Source organism: Tenrec ecaudatus, chromosome 18 (assembly GCF_050624435.1).
Source record: "Tenrec ecaudatus isolate mTenEca1 chromosome 18, mTenEca1.hap1, whole genome shotgun sequence".
Lineage (NCBI taxonomy): Eukaryota > Metazoa > Chordata > Mammalia > Afrosoricida > Tenrecidae > Tenrec > Tenrec ecaudatus.
This window is the reverse complement of record NC_134547.1, coordinates 9,877,040-9,896,952: the sequence shown is the minus strand read 5'-3', so window position 1 is coordinate 9,896,952 and position 19,913 is coordinate 9,877,040. Positions and strand designations below refer to the sequence as shown.

The 19,913-nt window shown below is 47.8% G+C and overlaps 1 protein-coding gene across 1 annotated transcript; it reads left to right on the top strand.

Moving 5' to 3' along the window:
* The first annotated feature begins 204 nt into the window (after positions 1-204).
* Positions 205-6,262, top strand: CRX (cone-rod homeobox). Its single transcript, XM_075537623.1, has 3 exons — positions 205-310; positions 3,913-4,064; positions 5,612-6,262. The coding sequence occupies exons 1-3, from the start codon at positions 211-213 to the stop codon at positions 6,260-6,262; spliced, it is 903 nt and encodes a 300-aa protein (XP_075393738.1). The 5' UTR covers positions 205-210.
* The last annotated feature ends 13,651 nt before the right edge of the window (positions 6,263-19,913 follow it).

Sequence of the window (19,913 nt, the reverse complement as noted above, 5' to 3'; positions counted from 1 at the left end):
CATTGTGCAGTTGAGAAAACCGAGGCACACACACATACAGGTAAGGTCATGTGCTCAAGGACATGCCTAAGGCGAGACTGAGGCAGGACTTCAACCTGAGCCTTCCTGCCTCCACTGGGAAGGGAAGGGCATTATCGGGCATCTGAGCTTCCCCCCACTCCTTCTTCTCTTTCAGGAGCCCTGGCCTGGAGTCCAGAGTCGCTGAAGATCATGATGGCGTATATGAACCCGGGGCCCCACTATTCCGTCAATCCCTTGGCCCTGGGTGGCCCCAGTATGGACTTGATGCACCAGGCTGTGTCCTACTCAAGTGAGTACAGCCCACCTCTTGGGGAAGTGGACTTTTGGGGTCCCCTGTTCTCTCTGAAGAGCGCTTTCTCCCTCACGGCACCACCCACCACTGGGATGTGAACACCTGCAGAGGCAAGACCATGCGTCATGTCACTTAGCTGCATTTTGTCCTTGTGCATTGCCACTGAGGCAGTTGCTACTTGTGGCAACCCCTTTGGGCAGAGTGGAACTGTCCCGTAGTTTTCAAATCTGTGAAGTGTGTGGGGGAAACAGGTCAGCAGCCTTGCCTTCCCCGGGGACCCCTCTGAAGGGGTTGGAACCATCAATCCTTAGGATGGCCGATGGGTTCTTAACTGAGTGTGCCACTCAGGGACTCTGGATAGACAGGTAGCTCTATCTAGCTATCTGTATACAGGTTTCCCAAGACTGTACATCCTTATGGGAGCAGACAGCCTCACTGTTCTCCCACAGGGGAGCGGTTGGGTTTGAATCACCAGGGCTCCTGACCCATCGTTAGGGATAGAGATAATTATCACATTACTCATAGGAATGGACGATGGTGGTGTTTGGGTGGGTGGGTGGCAGTGGGGCACGGGGATCTGAATGGGAGCATCAAGAAGAATTTATCTCTCTTAGCAATGCAACACTGCCTTCGAGTCGATTCTGATTCCTCATGACCTCCTAGGACAGGGTCGAACTGCCCTTGTGGATTTCAGAGAATGTCACCCTTTGTGGGAGTAGAAAGCCTCATCTGTCTCCTGCCGAGCGGCTGGTGGTTTCGAACTGCTGACGTTGAGGTTGGCAACTCAACGGTCACAGAAACCCACAGGGGCAGTTTTACCCTGTCCAATAGGGTCACTTCTGAGTGGGCATTGACCTGAGGGTGGTGAGTTTGGTGTGGTGAGTAGCGCAGCAATGGACTGAGACATTATGAGCTGGTGCAGGATGGGGAGGTGTTTCCTGCCCTCGTACAGAGGGCGCTTGTGCTTCGGAACTAGCTGGATGGTACACAACAGCAGCAGCAGCGGACATGCTTCATTGATAAGCCAAGTGAGACCTGGGCTCTTGGCATGACTCTGTGTAAGTCTGGGTACATTAGAGACATAAATCCACAGAAACTCATATGTATAAGAGAGAGTTTAGTATAAAGGATAAGTGCATATCAAGAAAACATCCCAACCCAGTGCTGCCCAAGCCCACAAGTCCAACATTAGCCCATATGTCCAACACCAATCCACAAAGTCCTCCTTCATCTCACAAAACTCATGCAATGATGCCGACTGCAAGAGGAAAGCAGAGTCAGTAAATGTGTAAGCATCTCAGCGCTGGCAGGGGTCTCCACATGGCTGCTCCAGCACCCAGGGTTACATTGGAATAGGCCCATGTGGCTTCTCCTTGGGAATGTCCTGCAGGAAGTGAGCCTTTTCAGTTGAAGCAGGGAACTGCTAAGGCAGCTGCACCCTGGTCCGACCATCACAAAGCAAGAGCCCAGAGAACTCAAAAGGCAAGGCTCACTGAGCCATTTATCCCTCTGCCCTTCAATTAACCCCACATGTGTTTATTGGCCAGGTTGGCACAATAGGCTTTAAGTGTCTCACTCTTACAAAGTAATTATGGCCAGACTGCTCCTTAGAAGCAAGGATGGTGAGGCTTGGGGCATGTTGTCAGGAGAAACCCGTTCCTGGAGGAGGACAGCATGTTTGGCAGCAAAGCCCGTCTTTGAAGGTCCTCTGTCAGAGAAACCAGCCTCTGACAACCGCAGGGTCCGTAGGCGCAGTTGTACGGTGATAATATATAAAAATGATAGTAAAATCATAGAGGATAGGAAAGATAGGAGAGAGAGTAAAATCAAGGAGTCAGACACATTTCATGGTAGCATGCTCACCTCAGCCTCTCTTGGTGGTCCACATGGAGGTGGGAGGAGAGAGCGTGAGTATTTTTCTAATCAAGGCTTATATATACTTAAGCGACTTGCAAGCCCCCCTGATTACATCATAACGGAAAGGGGTGGTACCATAGGTGATACATGCAATGGGAAGGGGATGGTCTAGGGGTGTACACACAATAGCAAGGGGAGGGATTAGGGGTACACATGTGACAAGATGGGCAGATCCTAGATTCCTTGAGTGGGCTCAACCTTGTCTCTGAGTGCTCCTTCAGGGGAGAAATCCACTATCTTTTTCAGCAGGGAGTGGGCCCTACTTAGTGTGGGACAGACTATAGAGACTGATTGCTCTAGATGGCTGATACCCTCAGGAAGATGCCCCCTAAGCAGCTGACATTGACCTCCAAGCACAGTCATTTACCATGAGTTGCAAGCAGTGTCTTAGGTCTGGCATATATTTGGGGGCCACGTTGGGAAAAAATATTTCTGTATCCTACTGTCCTCAAAGAGACGGACTGACACCATGGCTGCGACATTGGACAGCAGCTTAGGGACAATTGTGAAGATGGTGCAGGACCGGGCAGTGTTTCCTTCTGTCATGCAAAAGGTCACGTATGGGTCAGAATCAACATAATGACAACTCTTTTATTAATATTTTAAATCATTTTATTGGGGGCTCGTACAACTCTTATCACAATCCATTCACCCATCCATTGTGTCAAGCACACTTGTAGAGAAGTTGCCATCATCAGTTCCAAAACATTTTCTTTCTACTTCAGCCCTTGGTATCAGCTCTTTCCCCCCTCCATTCCCCTCCCTCCCTCATGAACCCTTGATCGTTTATAAAAAAAAAAAATTCATGACTGATGTCTCCCTTCACCCACTCTTCTGTTGTCCGTCTCCCTGGGAGGGGGTTCTATGTCGATCATTGTGATCGGTAACAACAACTCTTACAGCTTTGTTTTTCATGGTGTTCAATTATGTGAACGCCCCATTTTTGTGGCCTAGAATGCGTTGAACATAAACAACCTCATGCTTCAATGGTATAACTCTTAGATATTATGATTCTGTGTCATCGCACCCATTCTAGCCCAGAGTGAGCCAGGAGCCCGAGTTGAACTGGCCCCACCTGGTTCTCCAGGCTGTCACCGTCATGGAAGCAGCGAACACATCTTTGTCCCACGGAGGGAGCTGGTGGATGGTTTTGAACCCCCGACCTTAGGTTAGCAGCCGAGTGCTTAACTGTTGCTCCATCAGAGTTCTTTGCACATATCCTTCAATGCCATTGAGTCAGTCCCCACTCACAGTGAGTTGATGAACAATAGAACAAAACACTGCTTGATCCCTTGTCATCCTCTCAACTGTGATGTGGGAGCCAGTGTTGCAACCGCTGGGCCCATCCATCTTGTCAAGGGCCTTCCTCTTTCTTACGTCTTGGTGTTGAACACATTTTAGATGGGGGAAGAGAGCAAATTCACCGCCACCTGACAGGACTCACACCACTTCCCCTTGGGATGAGATGTGAGCCTTCAAATGACAGACAAAGGGGAGACCCCAGTTCCAGGGAGACGGAGTGAGATGTAAAAGGGCAGGGAGGACAACCAGCCTTCATCTGGCCAGACAGACGTCCAAAAAAGACTTCTCAGGCCCCTATCCAACTTGAGGGCCCTCCCACAGCTGTCCTGGCACTGGGAGGTTGGAGCTCCTGAGTAGCCACACCCCTTTTCCCACCCCAGGCACCCCAAGGAAGCAACGGCGGGAACGTACCACCTTCACCCGGAGCCAGCTGGAGGAGTTAGAGGCCCTGTTCTCCAAGACCCAGTATCCGGACGTGTATGCCCGTGAAGAGGTGGCGCTGAAGATCAACCTGCCTGAGTCCAGGGTTCAGGTGGGATGTGAGATCCCTGGGCCCTTCTTGGACTTTCTGAGACTTCCACCCTGGGCCCTTCTTGGACTTTCTGAGACTTCCAGGAGAGACCCAAGGTGGAGGGTAGAGGGAGCCAGTCACAGAGTAACAGTCAACCTTTAAAGTAGCCTAAAATCCACCACCTCCACCACCACCACCACCACCACCACCACCTCCATCACCTCCACCACCTCCTCCACCACCGACCTCCCTTGCCATGTTCATTCTGTCTCATATTCCTTCAGCCACATGGACCCCTGGATCTTCCTCGAATGTGCTTTGCAAACACCCTCCTACCTCAGGACCTTTGCACTCCCTGTCCCCGCTGCCTGAAGTGCCCATCCCTCAGATCAACACCTGGCATGTCCCATCACCTTGTTGGAATCTGTGCTCAAAAGTATCTGAAGGAAACCCACACTCACTATTGCGCTGAAAGCTGCAGCTTTCTCCCAACACTGCAGCCCCCCTCCCGTCTTGCTCCAACGGTCTCGTCCATGGTCTTTAGGATGACGATCACCTCCTAAGTATTTTCTGATTTACTTATCTACTCCACCACCAGGGCTCCTTGTGCATATCTGTGTATGGATCATTGTATATGTGCGTAGATCCCTGGACGGATAGATGGATCTGTGTGTGTGTGCCTGGTTGTAGGACTGGCTGGATTAATGACTAGATGGAAAGATGAAGAGATAGCATCAAGGAGTAACTGTGGAACAATGGGTTAATGCTCGGGTTGCTCATCACAGGATAGGTCATTCAAATCCATCCGCCATTCCTCGGGTGAAAGATGAGGCCATGTGCTTCTACAAAGATGTAGTCTCAGAAACCCTATAGAGAAGTTCTACTCGACTTTATAGGGTCGCTCTGAGCCATAGTCAACTTGATGGCAGTTGAGTGTATGATGTGCCACCGGATGGTTGGATGGATGGGTGACTCTGATTATATGCATACACATATATATGAATAAGGAGCTCTGGTGATGTAATGGTTGCACATTGAACTGCTCACTGCAAGGACTGCTGTACAAAACTCCAGATGCTCCAAGGGAGAAAGGCAGGGCTTTCTACTCCTGTAAAGAGTCACAGTCTCAGAAACTCACAGGGTCAGTTCTACCCTGTCCTATAGGGTCGCTGTGAGTCTGCATGAACTCGATGGCAATGTGTGTGAGAGAGAAAGAAAGATATACACATGAATGATTGTCATTGGATGGACGAATCATGACTGTTGGGTGGATGGAATGTATGTAGGTAGGTGTGATTGAATTAGTGGATGGAGGGGTGGGTGGGTAGATGTATGAGGCAGTTGATGGATGAATAGATGATGTCTGTCTCTCTGTATGAATGAATGAATGAATAAATGGATGGATGAATTACAGGTGATGGGATGTGTGAATGAATGGATGGACGGTCCCCAAATGGTCTGTACGGTGGAAAGCTGACATTTCTTGCTGATAAACATCATCTTTCCTAAATACCACGGAGGCTCTCCAGGGCCTCTTGCGCATTCAATCTTCCCTCTTCCCACAACAGGTTTGGTTCAAGAACCGCAGGGCTAAATGTAGACAGCAGCGTCAACAGCAGAAGCAGCAGCAGCAGCAGCCCCCAGGAGGACCAACGAAGGCTCGTCCAGTAAAGAGGAAGGCGGGGACACCCCCCAGAGCCTCTATAGATGCCTGTCCAGACCCTCTGGGCATCTCAGATTCCTACAGCCCACCTCTACCTGGCCCCTCGGGCTCCTCTACCACAGCGGTGGCGGCTGTGTCCATCTGGAGTCCGGCTTCAGATTCCCCTTTGCCTGAGTCCCAGCGGGCTGGGTTGGTGGCCTCTGGGCCTGCTCTGACCTCATCCCCCTATGCCATGACCTATGCCCCCACCTCTGCTTTCTGCTCTTCCCCATCGGCATATGCGTCTCCAAGCTCCTATTTCAGTGGTCTGGATCCCTACCTTTCTCCCATGGTGCCCCAGTTGGGGGGTCCAGCTCTCAGCCCCCTGTCCGGGCCCTCCATGGGACCATCCCTTGCTCAGTCACCCACCTCTCTGTCAGGTCAGTGTTATGGCTCCTACAGCCCTGTGGACAGCTTGGAATTCAAGGACCCCACAGGCACCTGGAAATTCACCTACAACCCCATGGATCCTCTTGACTATAAGGATCAGAGTGCCTGGAAGTTTCAGATCTTGTAGAAGATACTCTCTCTAGCTGGCATCAGCTCCCTTTTTTTGGTCCAGCTCTGCTTCCCTGCAGCTGAGATTCTTGGACAGCATCTCTGTGGAACCAACAAGGACTTACATCCTTCCAAAGGCGGTGGCATCCTTGGCTGCATGTTCAGATTAGCTCAACACAGTCCACCCCTTTCCTTCCTAGGGAGAAGTCCCCCTCTCTCTGCTGGGGCAGTTCAACATGTCCCAGGTGTTTCCTATAACACCATCTCATGTGGGTTGTGTCTGACATGTTCGTCTATAAGGTTCAGACACCAGAACCTGTGCTGAGAACTAGACCCTGAAAAGAAAGCAAATCTAACTTACGGTTGATACGGGGGCGGGGGTGTCTTGGTTAGGCCAGAATCACAGAATCACTCTGGAAATTTTTCTTTGTGGCTGCTGGGCGCTGTCAAGTTAGTCTTGATTCATGGGGACCCCAGGTGACAGAGTACAATAGCCTTCTAGGGCTTCTGAGACTGTAATCTTTACAGAAGCCGATTGCCACATATTTCTCCCACAGAACTGTTATCAGCGGCTCTCAACTTGTGGGTCGTCACCCCTTTGGGGGTCAAACGACCCTTTCACAGGGGTCGCCCGATTCATAATAGTAGCAAAATGACAGTGATGAAGTAGCAACGGAAATAATGTTATGGTTGGGGGTCACCACCTCATGAGGAACTGTATGAAAGGGTCGTGGCATGAGGAAGGTGGACAACCACTGTGTTAAGTGGATGCAAACCACTGACCTGTTGATTAGCAACTGAGTGCTTTACCATTGAACCACCAGAAGAAAAACAGAAAATCAAGCTGGTGGATTTGAATCTTTAATTTTCATCTTTGACTTTTTTTTTTTTAAAGCATGAGATGAAGGTTTTTTCCTAGACATTCCCAAGGCAGACGTTAGGAATTCCCATCAGGAAACCCTAGGCAAATTATGAAGTTGCATTAAAAAATAGATGGTCAAGTCCGTAGATAGGTGTTACCAGTGTAAGGTTTACATGGTAGATTTAGTGGGCTGACTTTTTCCCTCTTCTGCATTTTTTTCCTTTAAAAACAAGACTTTTCGGGGGCAAATTATGTTAAAGTTTACAGACCAGGTCATAGTTTTACCTTCAACAATTCAGACACATGCTGGTTGAACACACCCACTGCAATTTCTCCGGTGCATCACCCTTTATCCCACATCCCTCCTATGTCAGCTAACTACAAGGTCAGCAGTTTGAAACCAGCAGCCGCTCTGAGGGTGAAAGGCAAGGTTTCTACATCTGTAACGAGTTACAGTCTTGGAAACTCACAGGGGCAGCTCAACCCTGTCATGTAGGAGTCCCCGTGGACTCAGTGGTGGTGAGAATTTGGGGTTTTCTTTCCTATCCCTCAGAGCTGTGTTCTCCAGTAACTGCTGTCCTTTGGATCTCACCTAGTCAATTCTTCTACTCCAGAGCGCGGTCAGTTACAGACCAGAAGGTTAAGGGCCACCACTCGGAGGTCCCAGCACTATGCATCCATCCTCTTCATTTATTCCTTCAAGTCATTTCTTCCTTCCTCCATTGGCCGATGGGTTTGGGAGTGGGACATGTTTGGTAGGGCAATGAGTGGAAGGCAAGTTGTCTGTCCCGACCCTTCATTGTTCTTCTCTTTCAGAATTTTCTAAAGACGGGCTTCTGCTCAAATAGTGGTGGAAGTCGGGTCATCTCATGGAGTGGACCCTTATTGTGAACTGTGGTCGAGTCAACTCGTGGCAACCGCATATGCGCAGAGTGGAACAGTTCCGTTGTGTCTTACAGACTGTGACTTTGAGGGAGTTGATCACCAGACCGATCTTTCAAGGTGCCTTTGGGTGGATTCGAACCTTGAGCCTCCTGGCTGGTTGTCGAGTGCTTACCCATTGGCACCACGTTGTCTCTGTACTCACCATAGCTGCGGGTATTTCCAAGAGATGGGGCAGGCAGACAAGCTTTCCATCTGCCAATATACACGAGACGGGAGAGAGACGTGGTTTGGGAGGCCCCGTGAAGTGTCAAACATATAGTCTCTCTTAACAGTGTTTTGCTTTCAGTTTTGATTGTGGGGTTGGCTTGAGGAAGTTGTTTTGAGGGTGGCACCGTATTTCGCTAGATGCAATTTTACCCACAGGACAGCGCCAAGCTCGGGGAGGATTTTAAGAACAGTTCGGGCATGTTGACTCTCCTGGGAGTTGGGTAAGGAAGCCTGGTGGTGTGGCACTTAAGCACACAACTTTGGATACCTGATGGGGACACGTCTACTCTGTCCTGTAGGGTTGCTTGAGGTTGGAAGTGACTCCATTGTTACCGGGTTTGGAAGTTCGGTATTTTCCTTCTTGCTTTCTTCCTGAATTCTCCTTTCCATTTTGAGTGGGGGAAGCAGCAGAGATGCGGCTGGCCCCGGGTGGATCTCACAAGGCATCGAGTGTAAGAAAATATGGTGGTGTGCTGGTAGATGTTGAATCATTGGCACTGCAAAGAAGAGAGGACGTTCTGATTCTTTTGGGCGTCTGCCAATTTTCATGGTGTAGACACTCCCGCCATTATCTGTTTCAAAATCCCAAGCTGAGCTCCATGAACTTGGACTTGGAAGAGACTTGGGAATACAATGAGTATTCATGAGCTGTTACATCTCATTTCAGGAAGGGCATGTCAGGAGGAAGGTAAGGAGATGTACTGGGATCTCCCCACCTCCTACTTATTAGAAGTCCTCACAGACTAAACCCCCCAAAAGGGGAGTATTTCAATCACTTTTGTTGTTATTAGATGTCATCAAGCCAATTTTCCACTTTTAGAGACTCTATAGTAGCGGTTCTTAACTTGTGGGTCGCGACCCTTTTGGGGGTTGAATGACCCTTTCACAAGGGTCGCCCGATTCATCACAGTAGCAAAATGACAGTGATCAAGTAGCAACGAAAATAATCATATGGTTGGTGGGGTCACCACCACATGAGGAACTGTATGAAAGGGTCACGGCAGGAGGAAGGTTGAGAACCACTGACTGTGCTCCAACCCAACCCATAAACAACATCACGATCCATAGAGCATTTTTCAGTTGTCAAGGTCTTCATTTTACCGAGATCTACAGTCCCTATCCATGGAGCAGCAGTTAAGGAATCACACAATGTCCAACTCCATAAACTCAACCCCCAAAGAAGGCGGTGGTGTCCATTATGATGGACTGCCCTGAAAGAGATCACGAGAGAAGGTCCATGATAGACTGGGGCAGGGGAGGGAGGGAGGTGGAACAAAACTCAAAATCATGAAGCAGACGGGGTTTCCTGGTGGGAAAAGAGTCTTGTGGAACCTCGAAGACTATGGCTTTGGGTCACCCGTCAGATCTGGGACTGACCTCATGGGTCAAGTTTCCATTTTCAGCCCAACCACTGACTGGCCTGGAAGGGGAACAGGGACATGAGTCAAGAGGTGCACACCCCATAGGCTAGCCCACCGCTGGACAGAAAGAGAACCCGGACCTAAGGAAAGAGTTCAACAATGATCAGGCAGACAGGAGGACACGGTGAGGTGAAGCACCATGCGCACGGCCGGGTGGGAAATGGGTCTGCTCTGTAAACCTTCATTTAACTCACCATCAAAAGTTAGAGACACAGAGATCCACCCATGGATTGCAGTGGGTGCACACCTGCTGCGAAGAACCTCCTTTCAAAATGTTAAAAACGCAACATCCTGGGGGGCGGGTAGTTCTAGTCTGTCTCAGGATTGGAATCCATCCCAAGGCAGTCAGTTGGGTTGGGTTTTATGCCTGTGGTTATGTGGTTATGATTCTATTTGGGAATGTCTCTCTCTCTCTCTCTCTCTCTCTCTCTCTCTCTCTCTCTCTCTCTCTCTCTCTCTCTCTCTCTCTGGATTCTGTGTAGGGTGTGTCTGACGCTCATCTCTCCTTTTTCCTTTCCTCAACACTTTTTACTGTATATTGGGTGAAGGCTCACCGGGCAGCTCATCTGTTTCACCTTTGACAATTCACACACGCTTTGTTTCATCTCCTTTCTTGTGATCGCTTCACTGTAACAAACGTCACTTTCCTCGCTTCCTGTCTGTGCCCTGTTTCCAGGCCTCCACCTTTTCTAACCTTTCTGAATTTTGTCCTTGGGTAAATATTGTCCTTTTGACCTTAAAGAGCTGGTCATTCTAAGGTGTTTGTATCTCGCTAGGATTACTGCCCCCCTTACAGACCTGTCTATGTGACGGCTGAAAATTGAGGCATGGGGTGAGTTCACCTTTAGACCTGAAGTCTGCCACAGGGCCATCATCTTGGCAATGGGGATTGATCTCCCCAGTCTCTATCTGACTGTCAGCCTGACTGGTCTCTTATGATTTTGAGATATGGTCCATATTTTTCTCTTTATCTAGCACTTTCTTTATTTAAAAATATGCTGTTGGCTTTCTGTTTTCTATTTTTATTAATCATTTTATGGGGGGGCCTCTTACAAATCTTATGACAATCCATCGTTCAATTGTATTCAGCATGCTTGTACATAGGTTGCCATTGACATTTCCAAAAACATTTTCTTTCTACCTGAGCCCTTGGTGTCAGCTCCTCTTTTATCTCCTCCCTCCCCCAGCCTCGCACCTTCATGAATCCTTGATCAACTATATATTATTGTTGTTGTTTCGTGTCTTACACTGTCTGTTGTCTCCTTTCATCCACATTTTTTGCTATTCATCCCTCCTGGGGGGTGGGCTAGTTAGTCAGCCTTGTGATGGGGATCTAGAACTTTCTAACTGGATCCCTTCCAGAGTAGTTGGTAGTGAAAACCAAACACCACAGAGCTCTTCTGGTCTCCGTGCCACAAGGACTGCTGTTGGCATGTTTTTGTTAGGCCATTGGACGACTCTGTTGCGTGGACCATCGATTTCCATCACTCTCCTCCAGGTACGGGGAGACCAATCATTGCCCCTTAAATGCCCATTCATAAGGCTCCAAGACCCTAGTCTCTAACTTGCCCAAGTAGGATGCAGAACCATGTCTTGGTGGACTTTTCCCAGTTGCTCACCCTCTTCCTTCCTTCCTTCCTTCCTTCCTTCCTTTCTTTCCATTGCAGAACATCTGTCTCTTACACATTGTTGTTAACTGGCCCCATTTCCCACCCTCCTCCCCAGCCATGGCCCCAGGGAATTGTCAATCCAGGTTTTTGCTGTCTCTGTAGCTGTACTAAAATGTCAGTCTCTTTGGTGATGATAGAAGAGATTCAGTGAGCAAGCCAGCAAGGGGAGTGGAGAGAGAGGGGGTAAAATCGAGGCCAAGTCCCAGGAGGATCTCCAAAGAACCAGGAAGCAGAAGCCGATGATGCATGGAAGACCTTCCTGATCTCTTCAGTCACCTCCTTGCAGAATTTCGGTCTACAGCACTAGCCCATTGCAATTGCTCTAGGAGCGAAGCAGAAGGGGGCTTTGAATCCCATCAGGCGACTGCCAGTTGATTTTCCCAGATGGCAATCCCTGCCTCCCTATGTGCAGTCTGTCCAGCTGTCCCCGGAGGATGTCAAGGGTTTTGCTTTCTAAAAAACGGGAAGGGCTCCAAGGATGTGAGGGCAGGAGGAAGGGCCCGGAGGCCTTCACCTGGTTCTGTGTCTGTCTGTCTGCCCTTCCCTTTCCCACTCACCGGGTCCCCCACAGCCCCCCACTCCGCTTTCCTGGTCGCTCCCCGAGGAAAAACTATTAAAATGTCGAGTCTCATGGAAGGCCTGGGTGTCTTGTTTATTTCCAAAGGCAGAGGATGGACGAGGTGCGCACTCTAGGTCGGTTATGAGAGGCATGGTCTCAGGGGCACCCGAGGTAACGTGGTGGAAACTGGTGACATAGTGCAGCTGCAGCAACTCCAGCCCCTCCCCTGCACTTCTCACTTTCCTTCTGGTTCCGTGTCTCTCTCTCTCTCTCTCTCTCTCTCTTTCTCTCTCTCTCTCTCTCTGTCCCATGCTTGCCTTTGCCTTCCCGGTGTGTGAAGAGGCTTCCAAAGTTCCCAAGAGGAAAATGAAGCTACAAGATATGAGTGTGGGGGAAGAGATAACGCACATTCTGTGGTTTCTCCTTTTAATCTCAGTCACATGGTACATGCAGGTGGGCTGCGAGTCATAAGGTACAAGACAGGCTACACAAAACCATGAAATACATTTAAATACAGAAAATACAGCAAGTCCGTGTAATTCATTATCCTGACATCTACTTTCTAACTGACCACTACTTAAAAGTCTTATGCAATGGCCCAGAATGCAGAGACCGTAGATTGAACTCCAAGCAAGACTCAGTCATTCCCACCCCTCTTTTTTCCAAAATCATTTTATTGGGGGCCCTTACAGCTCTTATAACATTCTGTACATCAATTTTATCAAGTATATTTGTACATATGTTACCATCATCATTTACTAAACAAGTTCTACTTGAGCCCTTGGTATAAGCTCCTCTTTTTCCCCCCTTTTCCCTCTCCCTCCACACTCGTGAATCTTTGATCAATTATATATTGTTATTACTATTTCATATCTTACACTGTCCATTGTCTCCCTTCACCCACATTTCTGTTATTCGTCCCCTTGGGGGAGGGGGACCTGTATATCACCTTGTGATAGGTTTCCCTCTCCTCCCCCTCTCCCCTCCCCAACCATCCCCCATTCCCCAAACTCTTGTTTGAGCCCTTGAGAAAGAGCCCAAACATACCATTGATAAGAGAATTACAAACTTGACTTTACAGAAACAAGGCTGATTCACATGAAAACAGCTGTGATCTTGCTCACAACTCACAATCTTTCTTCCTTCCTTTCCCACCACTCTCCCCTCATCCCCATATGTGCTCCCTCTGTTCCTTCCGATCTGACAGGCCCCTACCCCCATCCCCTACCCCCTACCAGGTTGCTCCCTGTTCCCGAAGAGAACTAATTTAGCACCCTCTACAATCCTCTTACACAGGAGCTGACCTCAGCAGAAAGGCAGGGGGATTAGCAGGGATTAGGAACAAAGTCAAGGAGCCCAAGAAACACAATTGGTTAAGGGTTGGGCTGAACCCAAAAGTTGTCGGTTGGAAGCCACCAGCCTTTCTGAACCAGAAAGATGAGTCAGTGTGCTTGTGTTATGATTGACAGCCTTGGAAACCCAGTGGGGGCTGTTCTACTCTGTTTTATAGGGTCGCTATGCATTGGGGTGGACTTGGACCCAGATGCGTTTCTGTTCCATTCGTATGGTAAATACCATTGATTAGTATTCCTGAGCTAAACCCTGCATCTGGTCAGGATTCAGTATTCTTGTCACATATTGATTGGGTTGGACTGATGGACGATGGGTGGGTTTGACCTTTGTGTTCATGAGGGATGTCATGGCTGTTGTTAGGTACCTTGGAGTGGATCTCTGGCTCATGGTGACCCCATGCGACAGAACTACAGAGGTCCCCAGAGGATCCGTTAGTTTAGGTGGATGAAGGATGAACAAGTCAGAAAAGAAGGGTGGGGCTATTTGCATACCTGGAAGATTGAAACCTGTGTCCCTGACCTGTCCAGGTAGCTACTGATGAATCGGTGTATGTTTGGCTGCGTGGATTCTCAACCACAACAAAAATAATTTTAACAACGATCACTTTCATTCCTTAAACAAATGCAAGCACACGTGCCTTATGATCCCCCAAGTTCTCTACTGGACACACCTACTAACGAAATCAGTAACCCAACATGAACAGACCTGCGCACCCCTGTGCTGACTGCGGCCACTCCCGTATGAGCAACAAGATGGCAAGAACCCCAAACTCAGGTTACAGAGGACTGGCTGCACAAACTCTGATACGTTTCTACGGCGGAATCTTATGCCTTCGTGAACACAAGACGTGATTATGCTAAGCAAAGTTAGTCAAGTCTATAAAGATCCATATTTATTGACACCATTATGATAAGGAAAAAAACAAAGAAAAAGTGGTTTTCACTCCAAAGTGACTTTGAAGATTATGAGGCGACCAGGGGGTGGCGGTGGTGGGGAGGGGGAACAGGGAGAGGTGGGGGAAAGGAAATTATCTCGGGGAGAGAGGGAGGGATGGAGAGGGGAACAAAGAGAAAGGGACTTTAAAAATCATCACGATGTGTTAAATGGCACCTAAAGGGAAACCGCAAAGGAAGAAGAGATTTTTTAAAATGAGGCTAGAAATGAACATTGTCGAAAATAATATACTATCGGATAAAAAGGCCCAAGACAGAAGTAGCTTTGTCAGGGCGTATGAAGGGGCTAGTCAAATAAAAATCACCGTGTATAAGCCAGTAACACGAACATCGATCGTATCACTGTATCCCAGCAATAAAAGATTAGAAAATTCAAAGTTGGCATGCATGCCCTTTGGTTCATTGTCAAGCACAGCTAACCTCTGGAGCCATCCAGGGACACCCTTGTAGACCATGGAATTGCCTGGAGGGAAGGGGCACCGTCTGTCTTGCAGACCAAAGGATCCTCAGTCTCCTGCAGGTACAGTGTAACAGGGGCTTCAGAATGTCTGTTGAATAATGGAATAAAAAAAATGAAATTTTTCCCAGGAACATGTTGAAGCCACATTATATGTCCATGTGTGTCAGTCTGGGTGGACTAGAGAAACAAATTTGTAGACACTCATATGTGTATAAGAAAGAGCTTTATTTCCAAGAGCAATTGTCTATTGAGAACATCCCAGCCCAGTCCAGATCAAGTCCACAAGTCCGATATGAGCCCATCTGTCCGATTCCAATCTATAAAGTCCTCTTCAGACTCTCGAAACACATGCAATGACGCCAAATGCAGGGAGGTCACAGGCCAGTGGGTGGAAAGGCTTGTGCATCCACTGGTGGTGGAAGCCTCTCAGCCCTGGCATGGGTCTTCACTTGGCTCCTCCAGCTCCAGGGCTCTGGCTCCATCATTGTGTCTTTATGTGGTTTGTCAACAGGAATGGAGAACAGAGAGAGCTCCTGGTCTTCAGTGAGCTATTTATCTCCTATGCACCTCCAAATGCAGTCACCAAGCTGCGACCTGATCGACAGGCTAGACTCCACCCCTTCGCAAGTTGACAGACAATGTAAGTGCCACACCACATGCATTGTAGGTCACAGTGAGATGTTGTTAGGAAGTGTCATCCTGTTGGTTCCGACCTATAGCAACCTTATGTTCAATGCAGTGAAACACTGCCCCGCACCGCTCCCTTCTCACAATATTAATCTGAAGCTCATTGTAGCAGCTACTGTGACCATCCATGCCCTGGACGTCTTCTTGTCTTTCATGGACTTTTCCACACTGCCCACCGTGATGTCCTTTTCCAGGGACTGATCTCTCCTGAGAACATAGCCAAAGTGAATGAGACCAAGTCTCGCCATCTTGGCTTCTCAGGAGCACTCTATACTACGTGTCTTGTTCTATACTAAGATTTGCTTGTTCTTCTGGCTATTTTCATTTCTAAAATTTTAATTTTAATAAATCATTTTCTTGGGGGCTTTTACAGCTCTTTTAAAATATCATTTTATTGGGGGCCAACTATTTTCAATGTTCTTCACCAACACCATCATTCAAGCGCATCGAGTCTTCTTTATTCATTGGCCAACTTTCGCACTGAAAATAGCGTGACTTGGGTCAGATACACCTCAATGCTCAAAGTGACATCCTGGCTCTTCAACTCTTTCAAGAAGTCCTGGGCGGCAGAGTCGCCATTTGATCTCCTGACTGCTGCTTCTGTGAGCATTGCTTGTGATTCCAGGCAAAATGATGAGCTGGACAAGTTCAGTCTTTTCTCCATTTGTCATGATGTTGGCAATTGGTCCAATTGTGGGCCTTCTGACTTTCTTTCCATTGAGTTGTCCTCCATCCTGACAGCTTCCATCCTTGATCTTCAGCAGCAAGTGCTTCAAATCCTCCTCACTTTCAGCAAGTAGGGTTATGTCATCTGTACACTGCAGGGTATTAATGAGGCTTCCTTCAGTCCTGAGACTGCATTTTTCTTCACATAATCCAGCTTCTCTGTTCACTTGCTCAGCATACAGACCGAATAGGCATATTGGAAGGATGTAACCCTGCCACACACCCTTCCGGAGTTTAAACCCAGGCAGCAGTGTTCTCTTGTTCTGTTCCAAGAACGATCTCTTGGTCCATGTGCAGGTTTCACATGAGCACAACAAAGGCTGCTGGGATTCCCATTCTTATCCGTAGCTTAGAAACCCATAGGGGAAGTTCTACCCTGTCAATAGGAGTCAGCATTGACTCGGAGGCAGTGAGCATTTGTTAATTGGGTGGTTGGGTTTTGGTAGGTTGGGGACAGATGAAGGTGGCTGCTGGACTGGGGATCCTCATTCTTGCCAATTACACCACGTGAATACAGATTTCCATTCCTCTCTCGGTGCTAGCCCACCAATGGTTGAGAACCACCTGAGGGCAAGATCTATTCTCAGCTTCCAAGTAAGTACGAGCTCAAAAAAACATCACTAATGTAGCCAATAGTATAGAATTCAAAATACTAGTGAGAAAAGGAAATATATATGTCTTGCGGGTTCAAATAAATGACAACGACTATAATGTCTTGATAATTGAGAAGAGTCATTATTCGGTATGACTGGACTGCTAGAATCTCGAAGCAATTGATTGATTGAAGTCCCAAGTGGAGTGGACATTTCAGTCCCTCTTTAAAGGGACAGACTCATTTATCCTTTGTTTCGGACTTAGGCCAACATGGACAGAAGCAGAAAGCCAAATTAATGTTGCTATTTTTTATAGTTCATGAGCGTTACAGGGTCCAGCATTGATTATAACATCTTGGTTAATAAAATAATAATATGCTAGTTGCAACATCAAACAGAACACTATTATTAATTACAATGTTCTGTTCTCGAACATATAAGAGTATATTTTAAAATCAATCACTCATGGGATTGTCCGAGATGGGAGGGGGAAGGAGGCAGGTCATTTGGCAGTTAACAAGATGGCCTTACAGGGACCAGTGCGAGTCTGTCTCAATGTGTGTACATGTAGATGTATGTATACTTATATATATGAAATCCCCATAGATTAAAAACCTTAAGTGACAGAACATTGCTTGAGAAAATAAAGAGGGTTGGACCAAAGGCAACCATTTTCAATAAGATAAAATGATTTTTTTCTGCAGAACTAAGACATGTCTCACACACACACATCCAAAGAAAATAGTAGATGGACGTTAGTCTCAAATCACCAAATGCGGGCAACCTCAAAGACAACAGAGATTCGAACCCTAATCCATTGACTTCAAGTCCATGACCTTGAGATAGTGCTTCTGTGTTTCTTCTCATATGAAAGTCTTTCAGCTCTGAATCCAAGGGACTATTTCAGTTCTTTTCATCCGCACTGGGTGTTTCTAAAGTAAACTGTGGCTCCCAAATCGAAGTCCTTCTGATAGGACCTATAAAGAATGCAAAGATAAAGTGTAAATCCAGGTGGTTTACGGCACGGAAGCCTGGATTACTGAAGTCAGAGCAGAAATTTGGTTAGAAAAAAATACATGCTTAGCAACATAATCCTGGGCAGATTTTCCCACTGGGGTTGTATACAGATAAGTTGCCAACTGATTTTTTTTTTATGGTATAGAAGTAAGGTTAGTCTTTTCAACAGAGAATTTGTTAGCAATCGAATATACGTTTGTTAAAAACTTTGAGCCCTACCTCAAACCATACAATTCAAAATGGCATAGGGACGCAGGGGCCCATCAAGGTCAAGTGTCACAACATAATCCACAAAGACAACTTTCTACAGCCTACTTTGCAGAGTAGTGAGATGGGTCTTAAATATTTCTGAATGGTTGATTAAAGTGCCACTATTGGTCTTTCCCCAATCAGAGAAAAGCAGCATGAGGAAAGCCAAAGATGGATGGAAAAACATTAGTCCAAACACTAACGGACCATACAAACCCCAGCCTCTGCTCTAAGACCAGAAGAACCAGAGCAGTGGTCCTCAACCTTCCTAAGACCGCAGCCCATTCACACAGTTCCTCATGTTGTGGTGACTCCCCAGCCATAACATTATTTTCGTTGCTACTCCATCACTGTCATTTCGCTACTGTGATGAATCGGGTGACCCCTGTGAAAAGGTTGTTGGATCCCCAAAGGGGTCGTGGCCCACAGGTTGAGAACCGTGGGACTAGATGATACCCAGCTACCCCTCCTACCCATTCTGAAACCCATCACCACAGGAGATCCTGGATAGAATGGGAGAAAACAATGAAACAGAACTAAAAAGCATTAACATAATAGCATATTGGTTATGTTTGTAAATAAACTCAATACATGAAAAAAAACCATATCAACAACACCCCCACACCCGCAATACAAACAGACACATAAAAACACAGTCATCCTCACACCCTGGCTGGTCTCCCAATGATGCCACTCACAATGCACTACTCGGGCTACTGACATATTGCTTGATGCAGCTCCGAAAAGGGGGGAAAAATGCTACTATAGAATAGATTCTGACTCACAGCAATGGTATAGAACAGCACACAGCCACTCCCGTGGGTTCCTCCTGCGACTGTCAGGCTTTAAAGAAACAGATAGCCACGAGTGGCTGGGGGATTTGTGGGGGGGTCCTTACAGATAGCAGCTGGTTGCTTAACCCACTGGGCCACCAGGTCTCCTGGAAACTGCAAAAGGCATCTTAATTAGTGATGACCCTCTCCTAACATGTACCCCAAATTTATCTCATTCCCTGCAGCAGTCATCCGAAGTACCATGGGTCTCCGTGAAACATGGCTGCCGTGATGCCACGGGCTCACCAGGGGGCACTCACGCACTGCCTTGTGAACCCCGGGAGCAACCAGGAACCGAAGTAGGTTGGGGGAGCTGGGGTTAGGAACCCCCAAGGTCACCCAGACAGCCTGGTTCCACTTAGGGGCGTCTGCAGTTCAGAGAGGGGCAAAGGCCCGAAGGTCACCTCATCATTGCCTCTGTTTGTGGTGGTGGTAGTCGTTACTAAGGAGCGCTCATGGTGTGTAGTGGGTTACCCACGGGCCAGCTAACTGCAGTAGTTTGAAAGCACCCGCTTCCCTGCAGGAGAAAGGCCAGGCTGTCTGCTCCAGTAAAGATTTACAGCGTCGGAAGCCCATAGGGCAGTTCCACTCTGTCCTGGAAGGTCGCTAGGGGTTAATGTTGACTTGATGGCTGCTAGACTTTACTTCTATTTGTGGTTCATCAACTGCTGCTGACCCGGACTCATGGCAATCGTGATCCAATGGGCTTTCTGTCCTTCCTTCCTTCCATTTTATTGAGGGGTATACATCCACTGTGTCAAGCACATTTGTACATATGTTGCCAGCACTTTCAAAACATTTTCTTTCTACTTGAGCCCTTGGGATAAGCTCATGTTTTCCACCCTCCCTCCCTTATGAACCCATGCTAATTTATAAATTATTTTTTCATGTCTTACACGGACCGCTGTCTCCCTTCACCTACTTTCCTGTTGTTCGTCCCGCAAGGGGGTGGGGTGGGGACGGTTATGTCCATCATTGTGATGGTTCCCCCTTTCTCCCCTCACCTGCCCCCTTACCTGCCTGGTATCACTGGTCTCCAAGTGCCCTCTAATGGTGCTATGAGGTATCACAGCAGCCAGCTGAGCTCTCATTGGACCAGACTCAACCACAGTTTTGATCTGCCCCCACATAGGGC

What these genes read in the sequence shown, in the direction of transcription:
- CRX (XM_075537623.1), top strand. Translation starts at nt 211, where the DNA reads ATGATGGCGTATATGAACCCGGGGCCCCACTATTCCGTCAATCCCTTG. An exon ending in CCAGGCTGTGTCCTACTCAA is followed by an intron (nt 311 to 3,912) that starts GTGAGTACAGCC and finishes TTCCCACCCCAG; the next exon opens with GCACCCCAAGGAAGCAACGG. An exon ending in TGCCTGAGTCCAGGGTTCAG is followed by an intron (nt 4,065 to 5,611) that starts GTGGGATGTGAG and finishes TTCCCACAACAG; the next exon opens with GTTTGGTTCAAGAACCGCAG.